Source organism: Salvelinus namaycush, chromosome 1 (genome assembly GCF_016432855.1).
Source record: "Salvelinus namaycush isolate Seneca chromosome 1, SaNama_1.0, whole genome shotgun sequence".
In the NCBI taxonomy this organism is placed as follows: Eukaryota; Metazoa; Chordata; class Actinopteri; order Salmoniformes; family Salmonidae; genus Salvelinus; species Salvelinus namaycush.
Window position 1 is genome coordinate 33,211,731 of NC_052307.1, and position 21,864 is coordinate 33,233,594.

Consider the following 21,864-nt stretch of genomic DNA (forward strand, 5'->3'; position numbering starts at 1 on the left):
GTCACCAGACGTACTGCCATAAACACAACAGATATGTGAAACACAACAGATATGCGTGTGTTGTCCTCTGTCCCAGCTATATGCTGCCTGCATCCCGCCCAGCCCCAGCCAGTCCGACCCACAGTCCCTAATCCACTGCAGCTCAGCTCAGCAGTCACTGCGGTCTGTTGATCAGGATCCAACCAATCCCACCACCCTCCAACACCCCACCAACCCCCTGCTGTTTTGGTCTAATGTAACACATTCCAGATGAACGTTCTTGTGTTTGGCTTGTTTGGTACTCTCTCTCGCCATCTCTTTCGCTCCCTTTCTTTCTCTCGCTCTCTTACACGCACACACTCTTGGTATCAGGATGTATTTTTATTTTGCTTGGTGACCTGGGTAAGGAAGTAGACGGAGGCTGAGGGTTTGATCCAGCTGGCTGTCCTTAGATTACACCACTCCCTCCCTAGAGAAGCTGCTGCCTCCTCCTGCCCCATTTCACTTTAATCAATGTAATCAAGTTTGCCTCTCATCTGGCCAGAAGCACATTAGTGGCTCCATCTCTAATGGTACCCTGTTCCCCAAAGGACCCAAAGGACTCTGGTCAAAAGGTAGTGCACTATATAGGAATAGGGTGCCATTTGCGACAGAGCCTATGTCAGTGGTCCTGACAGGGGGAGGGGTATTGTATAGTAGTAGAGGTGACTGCTGCTGAGTTAGAGGTCCGATATAGCTGGATGTGGATGCCCTCTGGTGAAGTTGGCAGCTGATTGCTCCACCCCATGGGTATGTCTGTGTGTATGCGTGCGTCTCTGTGTGTGTGAGTTCACTGTGTGTCTCACCCATCCCACAGGGTCATACAGGGCACCTTGTACTAGCCACGTATTACATCTCTCTCTCTCTCCCCCTCTCTCTAGTTACCTGCTGCTGAGTGTGTCTCCATGGCGACGTAAACCAACAACACACTCTGTTTGCTGGCCAGAGGCAGATTTGAGATCTGCTGATGTATGGGAGATTGAGTTTACTCATGCCTTGACAGAGCAGCACGTTTTCTGTATCAGTCACTATAACCGCTGCCGCTTTTTGGCATTATTTCCTTCTGGAATGATTTTTATTAATTTATTTTATTTAACCTTTATTTAACTAGGCAAGTCAGTTAAGAACAAATTCTTATTTACAATGACGGCCTACCCCGGCAAAACCCGGACAACGCTGGGCCAATTGTGCGCCGCCCTATGGGACTCCCAATCCCGGCCGGTTGTGATACAGCCTGGAATCGAACCAGGTTCTGTAGTGACGCCTCTAGCACTGATATGCAGTGCCTTAGATCGCTGTGCCACTCGTGAGCCCTCAAAGGATGAGCGTGTCCATACTCCTACACTGTCAAATAAGGTTGTGTGTGTGTGTGAGAGAAAGTCCTTTAAGCTGTGTCCTTTCTACCAGGCCTAGCATTGACCTTGTGACGACGGACATGGTGGGGTCTTCATCAGTGAGGCGGTCTCATTCTAACCCTCTCCCAGAGGACAGCCTATTGTCCCTTTATGGCCACATGTCACAATGACTGACCTCTCAGCCTAGCTAGTTGATATACATCCACACAATAGACACAGACACACACGCCCTCCGTCACATCCGCAGATTGACATTGAAACACACACACACACACACACACAGATTGACACCCACAACAGATGTACTTTCCTAGAAAAAGGGAAAATCAAACACCTGCCAATACACCTGCCAATAAAAAAACACACTTCCCGCTTTGTATGTCTGCCCAAGCACACACACACACACCTGCCTGTCAAATCAATCCCTGTTGGATGCTCCTTGGTGGCCTTTATGGGTGGAAGTGATTCCTCTGAGCCAAAGGAGGGATGTGAGGTTTTAATTCTATTAATTTAGAATTTAGAATTGTATATGTCACATGCACCAAATACAACGGGTATAGACTTTACCGTGAAATGCTTACTTACGAGAATTTTACCAACAATGCAGAGTTAAAAAGTAAGACATTTAACATGTACAAGGAGCTATATACAAGGAGCAACGGTACCGAGTCAATGTGCAGGGGTATGCAGTAGTTGAGATATGTACATGTAGGTAGGTGGTTAAAGTGACTAGACGATCCAGATAGATAATAAACAGAGTAGCAGCAGCGTATGTGGAGAGTGTTAGTGTGTGTGTGGTGTCAATTTGTGTGTGTGTGTGTGTGTGTGGGTAGATTCCAGTGAGTGTGCATAGTCGGTGCACAAAAGGGTCAATGTAAATAGTCCGGGTAGCCATTTGGTTAACTGTTCAGCAGTATTATGGATTTGGGTAGAAGCTGTTAAGGAGCCTTTTGGTCCCAGACTTGGCGGTCCAGTACCACTTTCCGTGCAGAAGCAGAGTGAGCAGTCTATGGCTTGGTGGCTGGGGTCTTTTGACAATTGTTTGGTCCTTCATCTGACACCGCCTGGTATAGAGGTCCTGGATGGCAGGGAGCACGCCCCCAGTCATATACTGGGCCGTTTGCGTCAAATCAAAGATTATTGGTCGCATACACAGATTTGCAGATGTTATTGCAGGTGCCACTAAATACTTGTTTCTAGCTTTAACAGTTCAGTAATAATACCTAGCAATACAAAACTGTGTGTATGGAAAGTATATGACTAGAAAACGTGTACAGCAGTAGTTATATAGGATGAGTCATGACTAGAATACAGTATATACATATAAAATGAGCAAAACTGTATGTAACAATTATTAAAGTGACCAGTGTTCAATGACTCTATGTACATAGGGCAAAGCAGCCTAAGGTTCAGGGCAGGGTACGAGACCAGCTAAGGGTGACTTTGTAACAGTCTGATGTCCTGGAGATGCAAGCTGTTTATCAGTCTCTCGGTCCCAGCTTTGATGTCCCAGTACTGTCGTCTCCTCTAGATGGTAGCGGGGCGAACAGGCCGTGGCTCGGGTGGCTGAAGTCCTTGACAAGCTTCTTGGACTTCCTGTGACACCGGGTGATGTAGATGTCGTGGATGGCAGGCAGTGTGCCCCCGATGATATGTTGGGCTGACCGCACCATCCTCTGGAGAGCCCTGTGGTGGCGAATGGTGCAATCTATCCACGGTTTTTGGTTCGGATAACTTGTAATTGTCACAGTAGGAACAGCATCCTCTATGCACTTCCTGACGAACCCTGTCACCGAGTCAGTGTATATTTCAAAACTGTTCTCAGAGGCGACCCGGGAACATTTCCCAGTCCGCGTGATCAAAACAATCTTAAAACTTCTTATGGCTGCAATCCCGTTAACGGGATGATATGACAACAGCCAGTGAAAGTGCAGTGCGCCAAATTCAAACAACAGAAATCTCACAATTAAAATTCCTCAAACATGTATCTTATACCATTTTAAAGGTAATCTTGTTGTTAATCCCACCAAAGTGTCCGATTTCAAATAGGCTTTACAGCGAAAGCACCACAAACGATTGTTAGGTCACTGCAAAATCACAGACAAACACAGTCATTTTTCCAGCCAAAGACAGGAGTCACAAAAAGCAGAAATAGAGATAAAATTAATCACTAACCTTTGATGATCTTCATCAGATGACACGCATAGGACTTCATGTTACACAATACATATATGTTTTGTTCCATAAAGTTCATATTTGTATCCAAAAACCTCAGTTTACATTGGCGCCATGTTCAGAAATGCCTCCAAAATATCCGGAGAAATTGCAGAGCCACGTCAAATAACATAAATACTCATCATACACTTTGAAAGATACATGTTTTACATAGAATTAAAGATACACTTGTTCTTAATGCAACCGCTGTGTCAGATTTCAAAAAGCTTTACGGCAAAAGCACAATATTCAATAATCTGAGAACAGCGTTCAGCCACAAAAGGAAGCCATACAGTTACCCGCCAAATTGTGCAGTCAACAAAACTCATAAAAAGCATTATAAATCTTCACTTACCTTTTGCTGATCTTCGTCGGAATGCACTCCCAGGACTCCCACTTCCACAAGAAATGTTTGTTTTGTTCGGTAATGTCCATTATTTATGTCCAAATAGCTCTTTTTGTTAGCGTGTTTGGTAAACAAATCCAAAGTCAGGAAGCGCGTTCACTAAAAGCAAACGAAATTTCAAAAAGTTCCGTAACAGTCAGTAGAAACATGTCAAATGATGTATTGAATCAATCTTTAGAATGTTTTTAACATAAATCTTCAGTACCGTTCCAACCGGAGAATTACATTGACTTCAGATGTGCGATGGAACAGAGCTCCCTCATGTGAACGCGCATGGTCACCTCATGGCAGACCTGACTAATTCCTGTCTCCTTCGGCCCCACTTCACTGATATGCAGTGCCTTAGATCGCTGTGCCACTCGTGAGCCCTCAAAGGATGAGCGTGTCCATACTCCTACACTGTCAAATAAGGTTGTGTGTGTGTGTGAGAGAAAGTCCTTTAAGCTAAGCAGGCACCCTTGTGGGGCCCCTGTGTTGAGGATCAGCGAAGTGGAGGTGTTGTTTCCTACCTTCACCACCTGGGGGCGGCCCGTCAGGAAGTCGGAAGACCTATTTGCACAGGGCGGGGTTCAGACCGAGTGCCCCGAGCTTAATGATGAGCTTGGAGGGTACTATTTTGTGGAATGCTGAGCTGTAGTCAATAAACAGCATTCTTACATAGGTATTCTTCTTGTTCAGATAGGATAGGGCAGTGTGCAGTGCGATGGCGATTGCATCGTCTGTTGATCTATTGGGGCGGTAAGCAAATTGAAGTGGGTCTAGGGTGTCAGGTAAGGTAGAGGTGATATGATCCTTAACTAGCCTCTCAAAGCACTTCATGATGACAGAAGTGAGTGCTACAAGGCGATAGTCATTTAGTTTAGTTACCTTTGTTTTCTTGGGTACAGGAACAATGGTGGCCATCTTGAAGCAAGTGGGGACAGCAGACTGGGATAGGGAGACATTTAATCAAATCAAATCAAATGTATTTATATAGCCCTTCGTACATCAGCTGATATCTCAAAGTGCTGTACAGAAACCCAGCCTAAAACCCCAAACAGCAAGCAATGCAGGTGTAGAAGCATGGCGGCTAGGAAAAACTCCCTAGAAAGGAGTTGTTAACAATACAGCCAGCTGGTCTGCGCATGCTCTGAGGACGCGGCTTGGGATGCCATTTGGGCCGGCAGCCTTGCGAGGGTTAACATGCTTAAAATGTCTTACTCACGTCGGCCACGGAGAAGGAGTGCCCACAGTCCTTGGTAGCGAGCCGCGTCGCTGGCACTGTGTTATCCTGAAAGTGGGTAAAGATGGTGTTCAGCTTGTCCGGATGCAAGACGTCGGTGTCCGTGACGTGGCTGGTTTTCCCTTTGTAATCCGTGATTGTCTGTAGACCCTGCCACATATGTATAGTGTCTGACCCATTGGATTGCGACTCCACATACTGTCTATGTACTGTACAAACGTTTTGCCTGTTTGATTGCCTTAAGGAGGGAATAACTACACTGTTTGTATTCGACCATATTCCCTGTCACCTTGCCATGGTTAAATGCAGTGGTTCGCTCTTTCAGTTTTGCACGAAGCTGCCATCTATCCACGGTTTCTCGTTTGGGTAGGTTTTAATAGTCAAAGTGGGTACAAAATCTCCTATACACTTCCTGATGAACTCACTCACCGTATTCGTCAATGTTATTCTCAGTCCCAGTCCGCGTGATCAAAACAATTCTGAAGCATGGATTCTGATTGCGTTGAACCAGCGTTGAATAGACCTTAGCACGAGTACTTCCTGTTTGAGTTCCTGCCTATAGGGAGGGAGGAGTAAAATGGAGTCGATCAGATTTGCCGAAGGGAGGGCAGGGGAGGGCTTTGTTGGCATTTTGAAAAGTTGAGTAGCAGCGGTCCAATGTTTTACCAGTGCGAGCACTACAGTCAATGTGTTGGTAGAACTTCAGTAGCGTTTTCCTCATTTGCTTTGTTAAAATCACCAGCTGCAATAAATGCGGCCTCAGGATATGTGGTTTCCAGTTTGCATAAAGTCCAGTGTAGTTCTTTGGGAGCCGTTGTGGTATCGGCTTGAGCGGGATTATACACGGCTGTGACTATAACCAAAGATAATTTTATTGGTCGGCATTTGATTGAGGTATTCTAGGTCGGATGAACAAAAGGACTTGAGTTCCTGTATGTTATCACAATCGCACCATGGGTAGTTAATCATGAAACATACACCCCCGCCTTTCTTCTTCCCGGAGAGTTCTTTATTCCTGTCTGCGTGATGTACTGAGATCCCAGCTGGCTGTATGGACGGGGACAGTATATCCCTAGAGAGCCATGTTACTGTGAAACAGAGTATGTTACAATCCCTGATGTCTCTCTGGAAGTAGATCCTCGCCCTGAGCTAGTCTTCTTTGTTATCCAGAGACTGAACATTAGCAATTAATATACTCGGAAGCGGTGGCTGGTGTGCACGCCTCCTGAGTCGGACTAGAAGTCCACTCCTAATACCTCTTCTCCGCCGGCGGTGTTTTGGAACAGCCTTTTGGAACAGCCTTTGGAATAAGTTAAATTGCCCTAGGTGATACGAACAAAGGATCCAATTCGGGCAAGTTGCATTCCTGGTCGAGTTAACGCCGCTCTGATATACAAAAGTTATGTCTGGCTGTATGTAATAACACAAAACATTTTCTGTGCTAATAATGTAAGAAATACCACAAAGTTGCTTAGGAGCTAGAAGCAGAGCTGCCATATCTGTCGGCGCCATTTTATTTGAAGCTCTTGACCTGTTCCACTACAGTCCCGTCGATGTTTTATGACTTGGGAATAGAGTCCCGTATGGTCTGCGGTGTCTGCCTCTCTGTACCATTGATTAGTTTTAATTAGCCCAAAGTGTATAATAGCCCAGGCTTTACCTGAGATGAATGGAGTCTGACTGACTCCCCCCTGTGTGTGTAGGTGTGTGAAAGAGCGGCTGTGTGTATGCACATTTCTGTTTGCAAGTGTCTGCACATTTAAGTGTGTGTGTGTGTGTCACTCTGGCTGTCCCCCTCAACCCCTTCGCAGCGGTGACAGGTATCCTCCTCCAGGACTAGCTGGGTGGATTGGTAATGGGATTATATGGCCCAGAAAGAAAACCCTCTTAAATTAAGTCCCCAGCGAGCCTAGCAGCTCCTGCTCTCTCGCTCCACAACTAAAGTCTCTGTAAAGACATGCGCGGAGGCACTTGGCAGGCCTTTGCAGCCGGTTATTTACTACACAGGTCTGTTTGGGAGTGCGGAATGGTAGATTGCATGCCTGTGTACGGTACCATCTTTGGCGGGAAGTTGTCACTTTTCATGTCCTGTGCTCGACTGTTTGGAATGATTATTTCCCTGTCTGCTTAGCTGTTACACTGCTGCTTCACTGTAGTCAGATTCAGGTGTTTACTTTTATCTCTTGAAGTCAGCTGTGTCTGATCTTAATCTCCTCAGCTTCTAGAGCATGGGCACTGGGCAATGCTATCTCTGTGCACGGGAGATTGGAGCCCTCTGTCTCTGAAATATATTCAACCACTCATGGAGGAAATTGGAAGTGAAATGAAAAGCGATTCTAAATGCTGTTTATTAACACGGCCTACGGATGTCTTTTTTTTCTGCTTCTGACCAGCGTGTGTCTGTGTTCCACAGGAACGTGAGTTCGGATGGGGCCGAGGCGAGGCGCAGGCTGAGGGAGTGTGAGGGGCTGGTGGACGCTCTGCTCCACGCCCTGCAGTCAGCTGTGGGGAAGAAAGACATGGACAACAAGGTGAGCCGCCAGCTCCACACACCTCGCCATATGCATCATTCTACCTGTATATTATTATAACAGTATTTTGTGTAGTCGTTGGAGACATTTGATACCACGAATGCTGATTTGTATTCTGTTTTGCTTGTCTCCAGTGGGTCTCTTTATCTAGTTTGGAAGCGAGTAAACAGTCCCTTTCATATCATATTCTGAGAACAATCTGTGCAGGTCGAGCTGACAACTCTCTGTCCCCGCCTCCTCCAGTCTGTGGAGAACTGTGTGTGTATCATGAGGAACCTGTCCTACCACGTTCACAAGGAGATCCCAGGGGCTGAGAAGTTCACAGACCCATCAGTGCTGCAGGCCCCGGGCTCTGTGGGCCCTCAGAGGAAGAAGAAGGACGACGCAGGCTGCTTCGGAGGGAAGAAGGCCAAAGGTGAAAGGCAGGGACGACACAGAGGGAGACTAGACTGGAGAGACGTGGGCCCAGTCCCAAAACTAGCCTCTTCCGTGCACCGCCAGTGTTTGATGTTCTGTAGGAACTACCGATTAACACACCGAGAAAAAAAGAGGACAGAAACCCATTATACTATACTCAAAATGGGCCCTGTCAGTTTGAATAGGTTACTGTATGTATCCAGGCTTATGCTAACAGTATTTCAGCTCTTTAGAGCTCTATTTACCTCGTACCCTTCAGCCCAGAGCTATTTCCCCCTAGCAGACAGTTATTTAGTAAAGGCTACCCTCTGGTTCTAGACAGAGATGTAATTAGTGTAGACTACCTCTCGATCACTGACTAATGGCTGAACAACAAGTAGAGGTCCCTCTCCCACAACAAATAATGACAGCAATGAATCACTTAGTCAATGAGGTGAGACCCAATCTCACTGACCCCTCACAGTCCGGAGGGGGATGCTACTGATTTAGAGGCCAAGAAGCACTGGGTCGTGTGTCTAGAAATGTGTGTGTGTGTGTTTACAGATTGAATATTATAGATGGCAATCGCAGGCGAATTAGCCAGTCTGCTGCTATTGTACACAGCAGTTAATGTGGTGTGTTTAGTCTTCACAGGCCCTGGAGGTGTACTTTGAAGGAAAGATGGCCTACATTAAAAATGCTCAACATGCCCGTCCAAAAACAGTGTGAGTGCGGGAAGGGGAGTCAGATCTTTCAAGAGAGTCGTTTAGACAACACGGTCTCTCCCAGCAATTTGTTACCTGAGTTAAATTGTCTAAATTACCCCCCCGAATCCTGACACTTGCCATTACACCCATTATCATGAACAGACGCTTCAGGCCCAGCGTTTTTACCCAATGCAAAATGTTTGCTTTTTACATTTGTCTTTTTGTTTTTGATTCCTATATTCCTGTGCTGTTGTGTGTGTGGCTGGCTTAGTGCCTTGAGTGGCAGTGACTGTCCCCCTCTCCTTGTGTGCTGCTGCAGTGTGATCATACACACACACTTTCTCTAATGAGCCGAGTACACTGACACCACAGCCTCTTAACTCTGTCCCAGGAGAGTCACCTATGGAGTGCTAATGGGTTTTATTCTCCACTTGTCACCGTTCTGCCCTAAATACTTGTTTCTTACCTTCTATTCTCCCACACTCTCTTGCTATCTCTTTCTTTCTCCCTCCATTGTGTTCTCTCTTCCTCTGTCTCTCAGCTTTCCCACTCTCTTTTCCCCTTTTCCCTCTGAACTTTATAGCCCCAAGTTGACTTTAAACTGAACTTGTTTTTATTATGTCACCTCTAATCCACACAACCTATTTTTTCATTTACTCTTCTCTTCTCCCTGCTTGTGTTTTTTGGCATTGCTGCTGCTTCCTTGGCTAACTATAGAGGAGTGGTTTAATCAAGGTGAGTGTCCTCATGTCCTGTCTCACTATCTCACCCCTCCGCTTATAGCTACTGTAGCATTAGTAGTTTGGATCTCCTCCAAAACTGAAAAGTTCCACGGACTTCACTTGTTTGCCCTCTTAATGTGCTGTAGCCTTGCTGTAGTTCTCACTCCTTCATCCTACCACACAGCATCGTAGTGTTAGTCATTCAAACCTTGCCTAATCACGAGGTGTAGAGGTAGGGGAGACCAGGTAAGACCAATAAGTTTGGGTAGTGAAAAGGAACCTGGGATTTAGTTTTTAGCCATGTCCCGTCCATGTTGACGATATGGATGGAGAGACGTTAATTAGCTGGCCCTTCTGTAGTCACTCTGCTCAATTACCCTCCCTGCCTTATTAAAGGAGGTTCCCCACTAGGCTGCTACTAGACATGTGTGGTGATGGTGTGTGTGTGTGTGTACTCTCATGTCTGTCCATCTGTGTTTGAATGTGTGTGTGCAGTGATCTCAGGGACATTGTCAATAATCTCTGTCTGGTGTAGTGGATGGTTTACCCACTTTTTTTGTGGAGGTGACAGTTGACCCACCTTTGCAGAAAAATGCATTGAAAGTATAGTGAGCGTTATTTTTTCCCCCATGACCGGCGATGGGAGTTTACCACTACGCCACTGGTCTGGTTTCTGTTTGACATGTACATCTGTTCTCTCTCCAATCTCTATACAGGCAGGAAAAACGGAGAGAATGCCAAAAGCTACGACACGCTGGATCTCCCCAAGCGCACTGAACCCACAAAAGGTAGGCTTGTTCTGTCAGAGGTTCCCTTATTACAGCTTCGACCGGTCACTCCTGTTCCCGCCCACTGAAAAGGATAATATCCCAAATATTTGCAAGTGTGTGCACGAGCATTAATCACCTTTTTGAGTGTGTTTATGCGTGTGTGTGTGTCATTCTGCAGGTCACGTTGTTATTTAGAGAGAAGTGACGGTTGAAATCGTCTCCCCAAATTAGCCTTGTTTTGACAAATGCTACCAGGAAAAGAAAACACAGCTTTGTTGGCAGAGATCACAGGCATCAGGCCTTTTGTGAAGGGCTCCCAAACATTTGAGCTGATCTGATTTGGAATCAGTTCCTTTACATGGGAGATGAATAGCAGCAGTGAATCAAGTTCTGCAACCCCAACAGTGTCACTATAGAACTGAATGACATCCAGTCGTCCTTTATCTGAACCACACACACCACAAGGGAACCTATAATCCAAGGTGCCTTGAGAAATGTTATTTTACTTATAAAGGAATGCAACAGTATTATAGTAAGTTCCAACTAGATACAAGGCCGGACAGTCCCCTCCTGTTTCAGCAATGTTGGAACACTGTTGACGGGTGGGAATGGCTGGTTCAGGCAGGCAGACAGCTATTACCCAGCAGCAGGTTGGAATTGGATTTGATGGTGGGTAGTGGAAGCAAGCGAGTCACCCTGGGCCTGTGCGGTAAAGCAATTCTGTCAGCCGTGAGTCTTCTCCAGCCTCTCCAACCCCCTCTACAGTTACCGATACAGAACCTGAGAGGACCAACACACAAGGGATTGTTGCAGTACTCCTCTCCCCATAGCTGAGCTAGTACTTTACTCCTATATGCCTACTTTAAGAGTCAGCACATGTTCCAATGTCTTACCTCAATGATTTACTTGTAACATAAGAGACCCTACTTGCACTGCTTATTTCTAATACACTTGAGGAATGTTATGCCACTATGAGGCGGTTTGCTGTACTGCTACCGTTTTGATAGAATATATATAGGTTTATCGTTGTACTGTTCCTTCTATTGATCGAATGAGCCGAAACGTTTCCACCTGCACCCGTTTCTCGTCTTTCTGAAGAATAAACATCCCAATTGGTTGCTGCAGTCCAACATTGGCATGCAGGGTGCCACAACAAATCTCTTTGTGCTTTGCCTCTGTGTGTGCGCGCATCTCTTTTATCGCGTGCCTCCTTTTATGGTGTGTGCGTGCGTCTGCCGGCATATAGTTAGGGGTGTGTTTGTCTGCATATAGCAGCTGAGAGAGATACTGTATATTTATGTGTGTGTTGTGGGCTATGCGATATTCACACATCAGCGCCTTCATCAAGGTCTAATGGCATCCGCTCAAAGTCAATAGCATTTCCTGTATGGCTGCAATTAGCCACATTAGCTAGTCAAAGTGGGTCTCCCATTAAACTAGATTACAATTAATTGCGGTGCTTTAAGGTGGTAAGCCGATTCTGCCTCCTTTTTATCGCTCTAAAGTAAAGTAAAGCAGATGAGCTGGGAGGAGGGTAATTAGCATGTTCCACAGGCTGCGCTTACTGGAAGCGCTACGCAACACTGGCTGCACTAGAAACAGTGTTTGGCTAGCTGAATGTGGTAAGGTTTCAATGGCACACAATTAAAAGTAATCCTCTTGTCTTGCGTTTTGACTTCTGAGATCAATAAAAACCACTGTCTTGAATCCATCAATAGCCTAGGTGTGTGGAGACAAATTGTACACTAAACAAAAATCTAAACGCAACATGTAAAGTGTTGGTCCCATGTTTCATGAGCTGAAATAAAAGATTGTGACTCCTACGCACCTGGAACAGACACTTTTCAGTAGTAAGGACCTTAAGAGGGCAAACTGCCTCTGTTTCTGAAATAAAAGATCCCAGACGTTTCTCATACGTACCGAAAGCTAATATCTCTCAAATTTGGTGCACAAATGTGTTTACATTCCTATTAGTGAGCATTTCTCATTTACAAAGATAATCCATCTACCTGACAGGTGTGGCATATCAAGAAGCTGATTAAACAGCATGACCATTACACAGGTGCACCTTGTGCTGGGGACAATAAAAGACCACTCTAAAATGTGCAGTTTTTGTCACATAATGTCTGAAGTTTTGAGGGAGTGTGCAATTGGCATGCTGACTGCAGGAATGTCCACCAGAGCTGTTGCCAGAGAATTGAATCGCCTCCAACGTCGTTTTAGAGAATTTGGCTGTATGTCCAAGCGACCTAACAAACGCAGACCATGTGTACAGTGTCGTGTTGGCGAGCAGTTTGCTGATGTCAACTTTGTAAACAGAGTACCCCACAGTGGTGGTGGGGTTATGGTATGGACAGTCATAAGCTACGGACAATGAACACAATTGCTTTTTATTGATGCCAATTTGAATGCACAGATACTGGGAAAAGATCCATAGGTCCATTGTTGTGCCATTCATCCGCCGCCATCACCTCATGTTTCAGCATGACTATTCACAGTCCCATGACGCAAGGATCTATACACAATTCCTGGAAGGTGAAAATGTCCCAGTTCTTCCATGGCCTGGATACTCACCAGACATGTCACCCATTGAGCATGTTTGGGATGCTCTGGAACAACGTGTACGACAGCGTGTTCCAGTTCCCGCCAATATCCAGCAACTTCGCACATTCATTGAAGAGGAGTGGGACAACATTCCACAGGCCACAATCAACAGCCTGATCAACTCTATGCGAAGGAGATGTGTCGCGCTGCATGAGGCAAATGGTGGTCACACCAGATACTGACTGGTTTTCTGATCCACGCCCCTACCTTTTTTTAAAGGTATCTGTTACTAACAGATGCATATCCTTATTCCCAGTCATGTGAAATCTGTAGATTTGGGCCTAATTTATTTATTTCAATTGACTGATTTCCTTATATGAACTGTAACTCAGTAAAATATTTTAAATTGTTGCACTTATATTTTTGTTCACCCTACAGTATGAGGAGAAAATTATAGTCCTAGAAAAGCTTTCCACTTTGGCTGACTCACCCAATGATGCGTAGCTTACTCACCGGCGATGGACGATTTACTCTCATGCCAAAAGCCCATCTCTTGTTTTACTTTGTAAAACGATGTTTGTAGCCTACAGTCAGATTAGTGCTATCTTTTAAGCAGGAACTATTTGCTTTTCAACCTGTGTTTTTCAACCCCGGTAGTATTTTAAATATTACGAAAGGCTTGTTCTGGCTTCATGCTGTTAACTGATAGATTTGCGTGTTCCCGGGCTATATGCCTTGTGATTGGGCTACGTTAACACGATCCACAGCTAGGCTATTTGTTTTAAGAAGCTATTGGTCCTATGTGGCAGGTTCATGTCTAGCAGAGGGAGTGAGATGGATCATAGAATGTGAATCTCATTCTAGTTCTGAGACGGATACAGGGGCGCTTCTCTCTCACCACCGCAACGGCCCTTCATGGTCTCAAACATAGGCTATAATGTTGATCAAACTGTAAGCACGAGCCGGCCCAACACTAACTCATTCTTTAGAACATCAGGTCGCGGGCTCAAAATCTACGTTTCCACATTACGTTTTTAGGAGGCTGGATAATTAATGAGGCAGCAACTCGAATTAACTCGGATCGCCATTATTTGAATTTTTACATTGCAAACAGTGTTTGAAAAAAATACATACATGTTAAGGTTCTGGGTCCGGTCAAATAGGTTCCGGAAACGAAACAGTCCAAAACGAAGAGGTGCCGGCTCAAATTAAGCACTGGTTAAAACGATTTGTGTTTGAGAGCGCAAATGTTTACCTGTACATATACATGATGTAAATGTGGTGTGGTAAAGTTTATACGGACATATGGTGAGTATGTTAAACATGGATTATTGCTCAACTGGATTAATCATTTTGTAGTATACAGCTGCAATCCTACTTTTAGTCTACCCATGATTTGTTCACAACGGATATTACATTTACCTGCGCTGTTTATCTATGCTAATCCTGTATACTGTGTGGTTGTACGTCTAGCTACAGTTTGTCTATGTTAATGTCCCTGTTTGTAGAGAATTTGGGAGCTATTCTCCTCAAATGCACTGGCAGAGGGAGAGATTTGTGGGAGATTACATGTGTAGTTCAGCCCTGATCTGTTGTCCAATAGAGGTCACAGACCCTCCGCATCACTTACCAACAGGCTGCAGTCTATGATTACGGTAAAAACCACATGAGATTTAGGGTCTCCAGCAGTGCATTAAAAAAAACGCATACACAGACACGCAATCACACACACTAGTAGTGACTGGTCTGCACCCAATCAGAGCGCGGAGGAAGGAATCCCAACTGAAACGATATGTTACGGACATGAAGTCGCTATCATTTTAGGAACGCCATTTTTAATTCACCAGTTGATTCTGTGTGTAGCTAATTCTCTCTGCCTGATTGCACTATAAACAGACCTGTTGATAGTACAGAGATTATTAAAGGACTTCCTAAGTTCCTGTTATTGCATTATTCATAGAGTTGAACAGAGGCGCTGGAACAAAAGTAATTAAGAACTCTGAAAGAAAGCGTTTCATTAGGGAGAGAGAGAGAGAGCGACCGAGTTGATGGGACACACCCCAACGTTAATTGAAACCGCACCACGCGTAAACCTTTTGCTTTGAGGAAAGGTCATGTACGAAGTGTGTGTGTGTCTCAGCCCAACGTTTATTGAAACCGCACCACACGTAAACCTTTTGCTTTGAGGAAAGGTCATGTACGACGTGTTTGGCACGGAGTGTGTGTAGGTACCCTCGCAGAGAGCAGAGGGAAATCACTTCAAAACAGTTTTTTGTTTTGTTTCTTCAGTACCGGAGGTGTGGATAGAGAGGGGGGCATCAAAGTGTAAAGATGCAATTTTGAAATGGGAGAAACCGAAAGAGGGGGAGAGTCCTGGGAGGAGAGAAGGCACAGATTAATCATTTTTGTTTTGTATTTTTTCCGCAGCACATTGTTTTTGATCTCTTCCTCTCGGGCCTTCCCCACTCACTACTCCGTTTACTCCAGGAACCTGCATGAGGAGAGCTGAGCACTCACTACTCCGTTTACTCCAGGAACCTGCATGAGGAGAGTTGAGCACTCCCTACTCCGTTTACTCTAGGAACCTGCATGAGGAGAGCTGAGCACTCCCTACTCCGTTTAGTCTAGGAACCTGCATGAGGAGAGCTGAGCACTCCCTACTCCGTTTACTCTAGGAACCTGCATGTGGAGAGCTGAGCACTCCCTACTCCGTTTACTCTAGGAACCTGCATGAGGAGAGCTGAGCACTCCCTACTCCGTTTACTCTAGGAACCTGCATGAGGAGAGCTGAGCACTCCCTACTCCGTTTACTCTAGGAACCTGCATGAGGAGAGCTGAGCACTCACTACTCCGTTTACTCCAGGAACCTGCATGAGGAGAGTTGAGCACTCCCTACTCCGTTTACTCTAGGAACCTGCATGAGGAGAGCTGAGCACTCCCTACTCCGTTTACTCTAGGAACCTGCATGAGGAGAGCTGAGCACTCCCTACTCCGTTTACTCTAGGAACCTGCATGTGGAGAGCTGAGCACTCCCTACTCCGTTTACTCTAGGAACCTGCATGAGGAGAGCTGAGCACTCCCTACTCCGTTTACTCTAGGAACCTGCATGAGGAGAGCTGAGCACTCCCTTCTCCGTTTACTCTAGGAACCTGCATGAGGAGAGCTGAGCACTCCCTACTCCGTTTACTCTAGGAACCTGCATGAGGAGAGCTGAGCACTCCCTACTCCGTTTACTCTAGGAACCTGCATGAGGAGAGCTGAGCACTCCCTACTCCGTTTACTCTAGGAACCTGCATGAGGAGAGCTGAGCACTCCCTACTCCGTTTACTCTAGGAACCTGCATGAGGAGAGCTGAGCACTCCCTACTCCGTTTACTCTAGGAACCTGCATGAGGAGAGCTGAGCACAACAATCAAGCTAAGTCACATACTGTGTATAGTACAGCTGTATAGAGATGCTATGCTTCTGCTGTAAAATAGCCAAAGTGCAATTTTGCTAAGTTCACAACGCAGGCGACTTGTGTTCTGATGTCCTTAGTTGCCATCCCAGGGACTGTATGTATCCTTCCACCTCTGTTGTGTTTTCCCTGAGCCAGCACTCTTTCATGATGCTTGAATGTTTCTTTAATGACTAGGATGAATGCCTTGTTCAGCTTTTCTTACAGTATTTACAACAAGTAGGATTGATTAGAACTGCGTTAAGCTGTGTTAGTGTACCGTACTTAGTAGTGGCCGTAGGAGGGAGCAATCGAGAGGCAGCCGGGGCATAGGTTCATGAATCCCCTCGGGACTCAGTCTCAGAATGTCTCTGTTTCATTTTCCTTTCTCTTTTCTTGCACCTTTCCTCTCCACTGTGCTTTCGAAAGTTTGCCTATTTTGGAGATTTATGTTTTCCCTTCGCCGAACAAACAAGTTGAAGAATTGAGGTAACAATTCAGTAACAACGCTACGACTCCATAATGCTTTAACGGCTTAGTTTACGAGCCTAGCGTTTAATTTGAAGAGGGTTTTAAAACGTCAACAGCAACTAGAGCCTCACTGTGGTGTGTTACTGCTGCGTAACCTTAACCACACTGTTAACCTTACGCCTAACCGAAAATGATTATTTCATGCATTTTTACTAAATAGCCAAATTTGACTTTGTGGCTGTGCTATCTAGTGGAAACCAAGTACATTCCCTGAGTTTATGCTGAAAGGGTCAAGTCATGTTTGAACTGGAATTCCATCTGGTCATACAAGGTGACAAAACCATAGGCCATTGCCATATCATGTAACTTAATTTGAACAGTCTTTTACAACCTACAGGAAATATATATATATTTTCCTATGCTCTCTGACTCACGGATGTGTTTAGAATCCCACTTGAGTTAACTAATTGTTGTGTATTGAATGGTGACTGTCAGTATGGAGGCAAGGCGTGTACCTCTGAGGTGCTTTGTAGACCGCGGAGGGGAACTAAATGTCTCCCTTGAAGATTGTCACTGCTTTACATTTATCACATTAGCAACCGGAACCCGGAGTCTGACGGAAGGTTCTGAAGGAATTGGAATGCTCTTAGTCTCTGTGGATTGAATCTTTTTTTAATCTTTTTTTTTTTTTTTTTACACAAACTTTCCTTACCTCCCTAATCCCTAACAGAAAGTAAATGCCTTCCATTTCCCCTTATTTAACTCCCAAAACTATTCAGTAATCTCTTGTGTAATAACTTGAGATGTGAGTCAGAGTATTCAAAACCGGAGGGAAAGTTAGGGCAGATCGACAGGCCCGCCCCGAGTGAAAGTAGAAACTCAGTAAATTATTCATACAGTTATGTTGAGACTGCAGCCGCAATCCCCCACCCAGAGAAACCATGTCTCCATCTTCAGAAGAGCTTCACTACTGAGGAATGTAACACCGAGATAGCGAAACGATAACTCTCGGGACTGCTATATGCACGCAAGCGCACACAAACACACACACTCGCTCTCTCTCTCTCACACACACACAAACCTGCCTGCCTCCAACTGACAGGGTGACTCCTTATCTCCTCAAGACACAAATATTCCTCAGCTGTTCCTCACCCCTTCCGCCTCTTCCTCTCCTCCTGCTGTTAGATTTAGCAGGATGGTGAGACTTCGAGCGGTTGGTGCCAGTGCCAAACACCTCCTGCCCCGTCACGTGCGCCAATGCGCACACCTACCTCACACTCACAGCACCCGTCAGATAAAACATGAGTCTGACTCTGTGAAGCTGCTAGGAGACACTGGAGGGTGTCCCTTATTCACTGTCATTAGATCGGTCTGCCATGTGAGTGTCTGTGCACACAGAAATGGGAACATTAGCAAGTCTCTATTCTGAAAGGGAATAAGGTATGATGAGACTGCTTTAGCGTTGAGTCACTATCCCAGTCACCATATTGAGCCACAAAACGGGCTATGGAATTCTCCGTGGACATAATAATCCAATGGATTTTACTGACCGCTATCTACACTCACCAACCACCCACAAAAAGTCCTCTGAACTCTGAAACAATCAGCGCTTAATGCCAAGTGTTTGTGCGTCTGTTTGCGCCCGTGTTTGTGTTTGCGCCCGTGTTTGCGTGTGTGTGTGTGGTGGGGGGTTAAAAGCCAGCTTTGAAGTAATTTACCATCCCCTCTTCTATGAACAGTACCATGACTGGTGGCTCCCCAACTATGAGGGGATGAGATTATAAATTAGTTTTCTCTGAATCCAGCTGTTTGATACCACCCATTGTGATGCCCGGTCATAATGAACCATGGCGCTGCCAGCCTGTCAATCGTCGCATGCCAATCACAATCACACTCTGCTGGACTCCGTGTCTCAACTAGTCTGCCTCTGAAACAGAAACACCACGGAATGGGCCCACAACGAACCAGAAGTCATAATTTTGACATGTCAACGCCTCAGCTCTCGGCTGCAATTTTCTCTTGTGAATTCCCCCGCAAACCATTTCATTCAAACAGTTGATGATCAACTGAAATAATGAGCATAAAAGGAAAGAATGAAACCAAAGGAAAGGGAGAAAGCCTTGTTGATGAAGAAGACCACCCCGTGGGTCATTGGGAATGCACTGAGGCTTCTGATAACCCAAAGCCCTGGGAGGTCCCATGTTGAAAGGCTGTTATGCATCATTAGCTGGATGCTTTGGCTCTGTAAAAATAAACCTGCTGTGTGTAGTAGTAGTAGTAGTAGCAGCTATAGTTAGTGTGTGCGTGCGACACGATGGCAGAGAGCCAGCTCTGATTGCACTAGTCTTCCTGTGGTCTACAATCCTCATGACCACTTCCTTTCTCCCTGCGAGATCCGTCATGAAATGTTTCTTATTTTCCACCATAGCTGCCTTGTCTCTCTCTAAACAGTGTTTTCCGGCTCTGCAGAATCTAGCTAGGGAGAGTGTGAAAGGGGGAATCCAATCCACAGTAGCCCTCAATATCATCACGATTCTCTGGATGATTTAGCGTGCTACCCTCTAAACAAGAACGGCTGGAGCGATAATTACAGAGGAGAATTAGCAGCAGGAGGGAAGAATGAGATTTAACCCTCCAATGGGAGCCTTTGTTTGGCCCTGTTTGAGCCAGAATGGGATGTTTCTGTTTCATATTTCTGCAAGAATCTAATTAAAACCAGCGCAATGGCAGAGACACGACATCGCTGCCGAAGCCGCTATGGCGGTTTGCACAACAAAACACCCTCTAGGAAGTGACTGTGTTATGTTTTAGTCAACGTAGCGTTGGACGTGAATTGGTAGTCCTAAAAAAGTTGGGCCATGTTGTAAACGGGAGTTTTAAAGCACCCCAAGGATCGCTGTCCTCAACAGAGGGGAGTGTCCTGAGGCCATGCAGCATTTTCTACACTCCCTGGGTTTATGCTGACAGGGTCAAGTCATGTTTGAACTTCCAGCCAACTAAACTCCTGGGTGTCTGGGCCCGTTGCCCTTCTGGCCGACGAAGTACTCTCTGACTTAGACTATGTTTAGACTGTCAGGGTCTGAGATGCAGTCAACCTCCATCCCCATCTCCCCTTGACTGTTTCTCTTTTCCTTTTACTCTCACACACACACACACACTCATCCCTGTGGTGCGGAGGACAAGGTGGTGTGCCCTTGACCGTGAAGGTGGTATTATGTGTCCATTAGAGGGTGTGTTGTTCATCACGCCACTCCACAGAAAATTGCCTGTGAAAATGGCGTAGGCGTAAGCAGTGTTATAGACCCTCATAAGGGTCTGGTAGGGAATTGTGTGTGTCTGTGTGGTTGTTTGTGTGTGTGCCTGTTATGTTCCCATATGTGTGTAGAGAAAAACCGTGATCCCCTGGTTTCCCAGACAAGTATTAATCATGCCACAGCGTATGGTGTATGCCATAGTTGATGGTACTGTATAATGCCATGCGGGACACAAGCCCAGAGTGAGAGATGGAGCCTGACACAGACACAGGCGGGCGAAATTCCTCCACCGTCAAACACAATCACTGCCCTCATCGCACACCTGATCCCCAGCCTATCTCGACCAGCCCCAGTCTCATCCCCAAGCCTGCATCTGTCCTTGTCCTAGCTACAGACCCCGTGTCAGCCTTATTTTCCAATCCCCAGTCCTAGACCCTAGCGCCGCGCGTCAACATTTGTCCCCAGCCCCCTCGGCCTCTCATCAATGCCCAGGCACTGATCAAGCCAGAAGCATGCTGGATTAACTGGTCGCTCATTTCAAAAGTCTCCCCACAGTTCAGATCGTTTAACTCACCCGCTTAGCTATTTCGCTCCTTCTCAAGATTGTTTCTCCTCCAAACATGATATGTCAGCTTAGCCTTCTAAGTCAAATCGAATGTTATTGGTCACATACACATATTTAGCAGATGTTATTGCGGGTGTGGAGAGATGCTTCTAGCGCTCATCTGTTTTATGATACCATTAGGCAGACGGGTGTCCTGTCTCGCGTTCGCTCACGTTGCGGTCGACCAGTTGCAATTTATATTTTTTTCCCCTCTCGCTCTCAATTCCTAATGTAAAAACAAATGTCCCGTTTCGCTCTCAAATCCTTGTCGGATGCAGTCGCCACGTGTTCAGAATGCCAATTCTCTCATCCTGTTCAACCAAAGGTTTTCATTGCTGACCAGCTGTCTTGTAAGTTTGTGTTCGTGTGTAGCTGCCTCATGACAACTTTACTTACGGCTTTGCCTTCCAGGCTTTGTGAAGCAACACAGACAAGGTAATATCAAGTGCTTTATCTCAGTTCTGTCTTTCTCTTGGTTTTCGCTGTGCTGCTGGAGTTTAACATTTGTCTGAGTACGTGATGAGCCTTGACAAACAGTGCCATCCAGCCCTCAAGGTGAGGCTGCAGAACAGTACACTAACCCTGTTCTCTCAGAAACATAACACTGTCTGGGAGACAGACGGGCTGTTATTAAAAATAACACAAGATACTGGAGACTAATTCTAACCCTGCAATGCCGTTTCTGTCTGAAGTGTGTCACTTACTGAGGGAAGATGATCGGTGTTATTCGAGTACTTTGAAAGGACCCTCTTTCATTTTCATTTTAGCTTGTCAGTCTCTAAGTGTTCACCAAATAAATGGACTAAGAGGGAAAATAAGAAGATAATATCTTTAATGTTGTTGTCAGTGTGATCCTCTTTGCCGTGCCGTCGAGTGAACAGATTTGTTAGTCGTGAGGATGGGGTTGCCGTGGCAACCTCAGCCCTATGCTATTTCGGTTCCAGGCGATACTCTACTCCTCTCTCTACCCTCTGCCGTCCACCACACGACTCTTACTCCCTCTGCCTTTCCTACACGCCTCCCATCCCTCTTCCGCTTTCTCATCCTCCTCCTTTTCACCCTCTCCTCCACATCTCTCTCCTCTCCCTACCTCTCTTAATCCTCCATATTCTTATCCTTCTCTCACCCTCACGTTTTCTGTCCGCGACTCCATTTTGTGAGCAGCTCAGCTCCCCCCCCGTCCTCCCAGTCCCACGATCCCTCCCACTCCCCCAA

At 45.8% G+C, this 21,864-nt stretch overlaps 1 protein-coding gene across 1 annotated transcript in view; it reads left to right on the forward strand.

Annotated features, from left to right (window-relative positions):
• The window catches only part of LOC120036860 (armadillo repeat protein deleted in velo-cardio-facial syndrome homolog), a 104,648-nt gene that overhangs the window by 60,591 nt on the left and 22,193 nt on the right, over positions 1-21,864 (forward strand). The window contains exons 6-8 of the mRNA XM_038983188.1: positions 7,629-7,746; positions 7,990-8,161; positions 10,288-10,359. Coding sequence (XP_038839116.1) covers positions 7,629-7,746; positions 7,990-8,161; positions 10,288-10,359 — 362 coding nt within the window. The remainder of the gene's footprint in view (positions 1-7,628; positions 7,747-7,989; positions 8,162-10,287; positions 10,360-21,864) is intronic.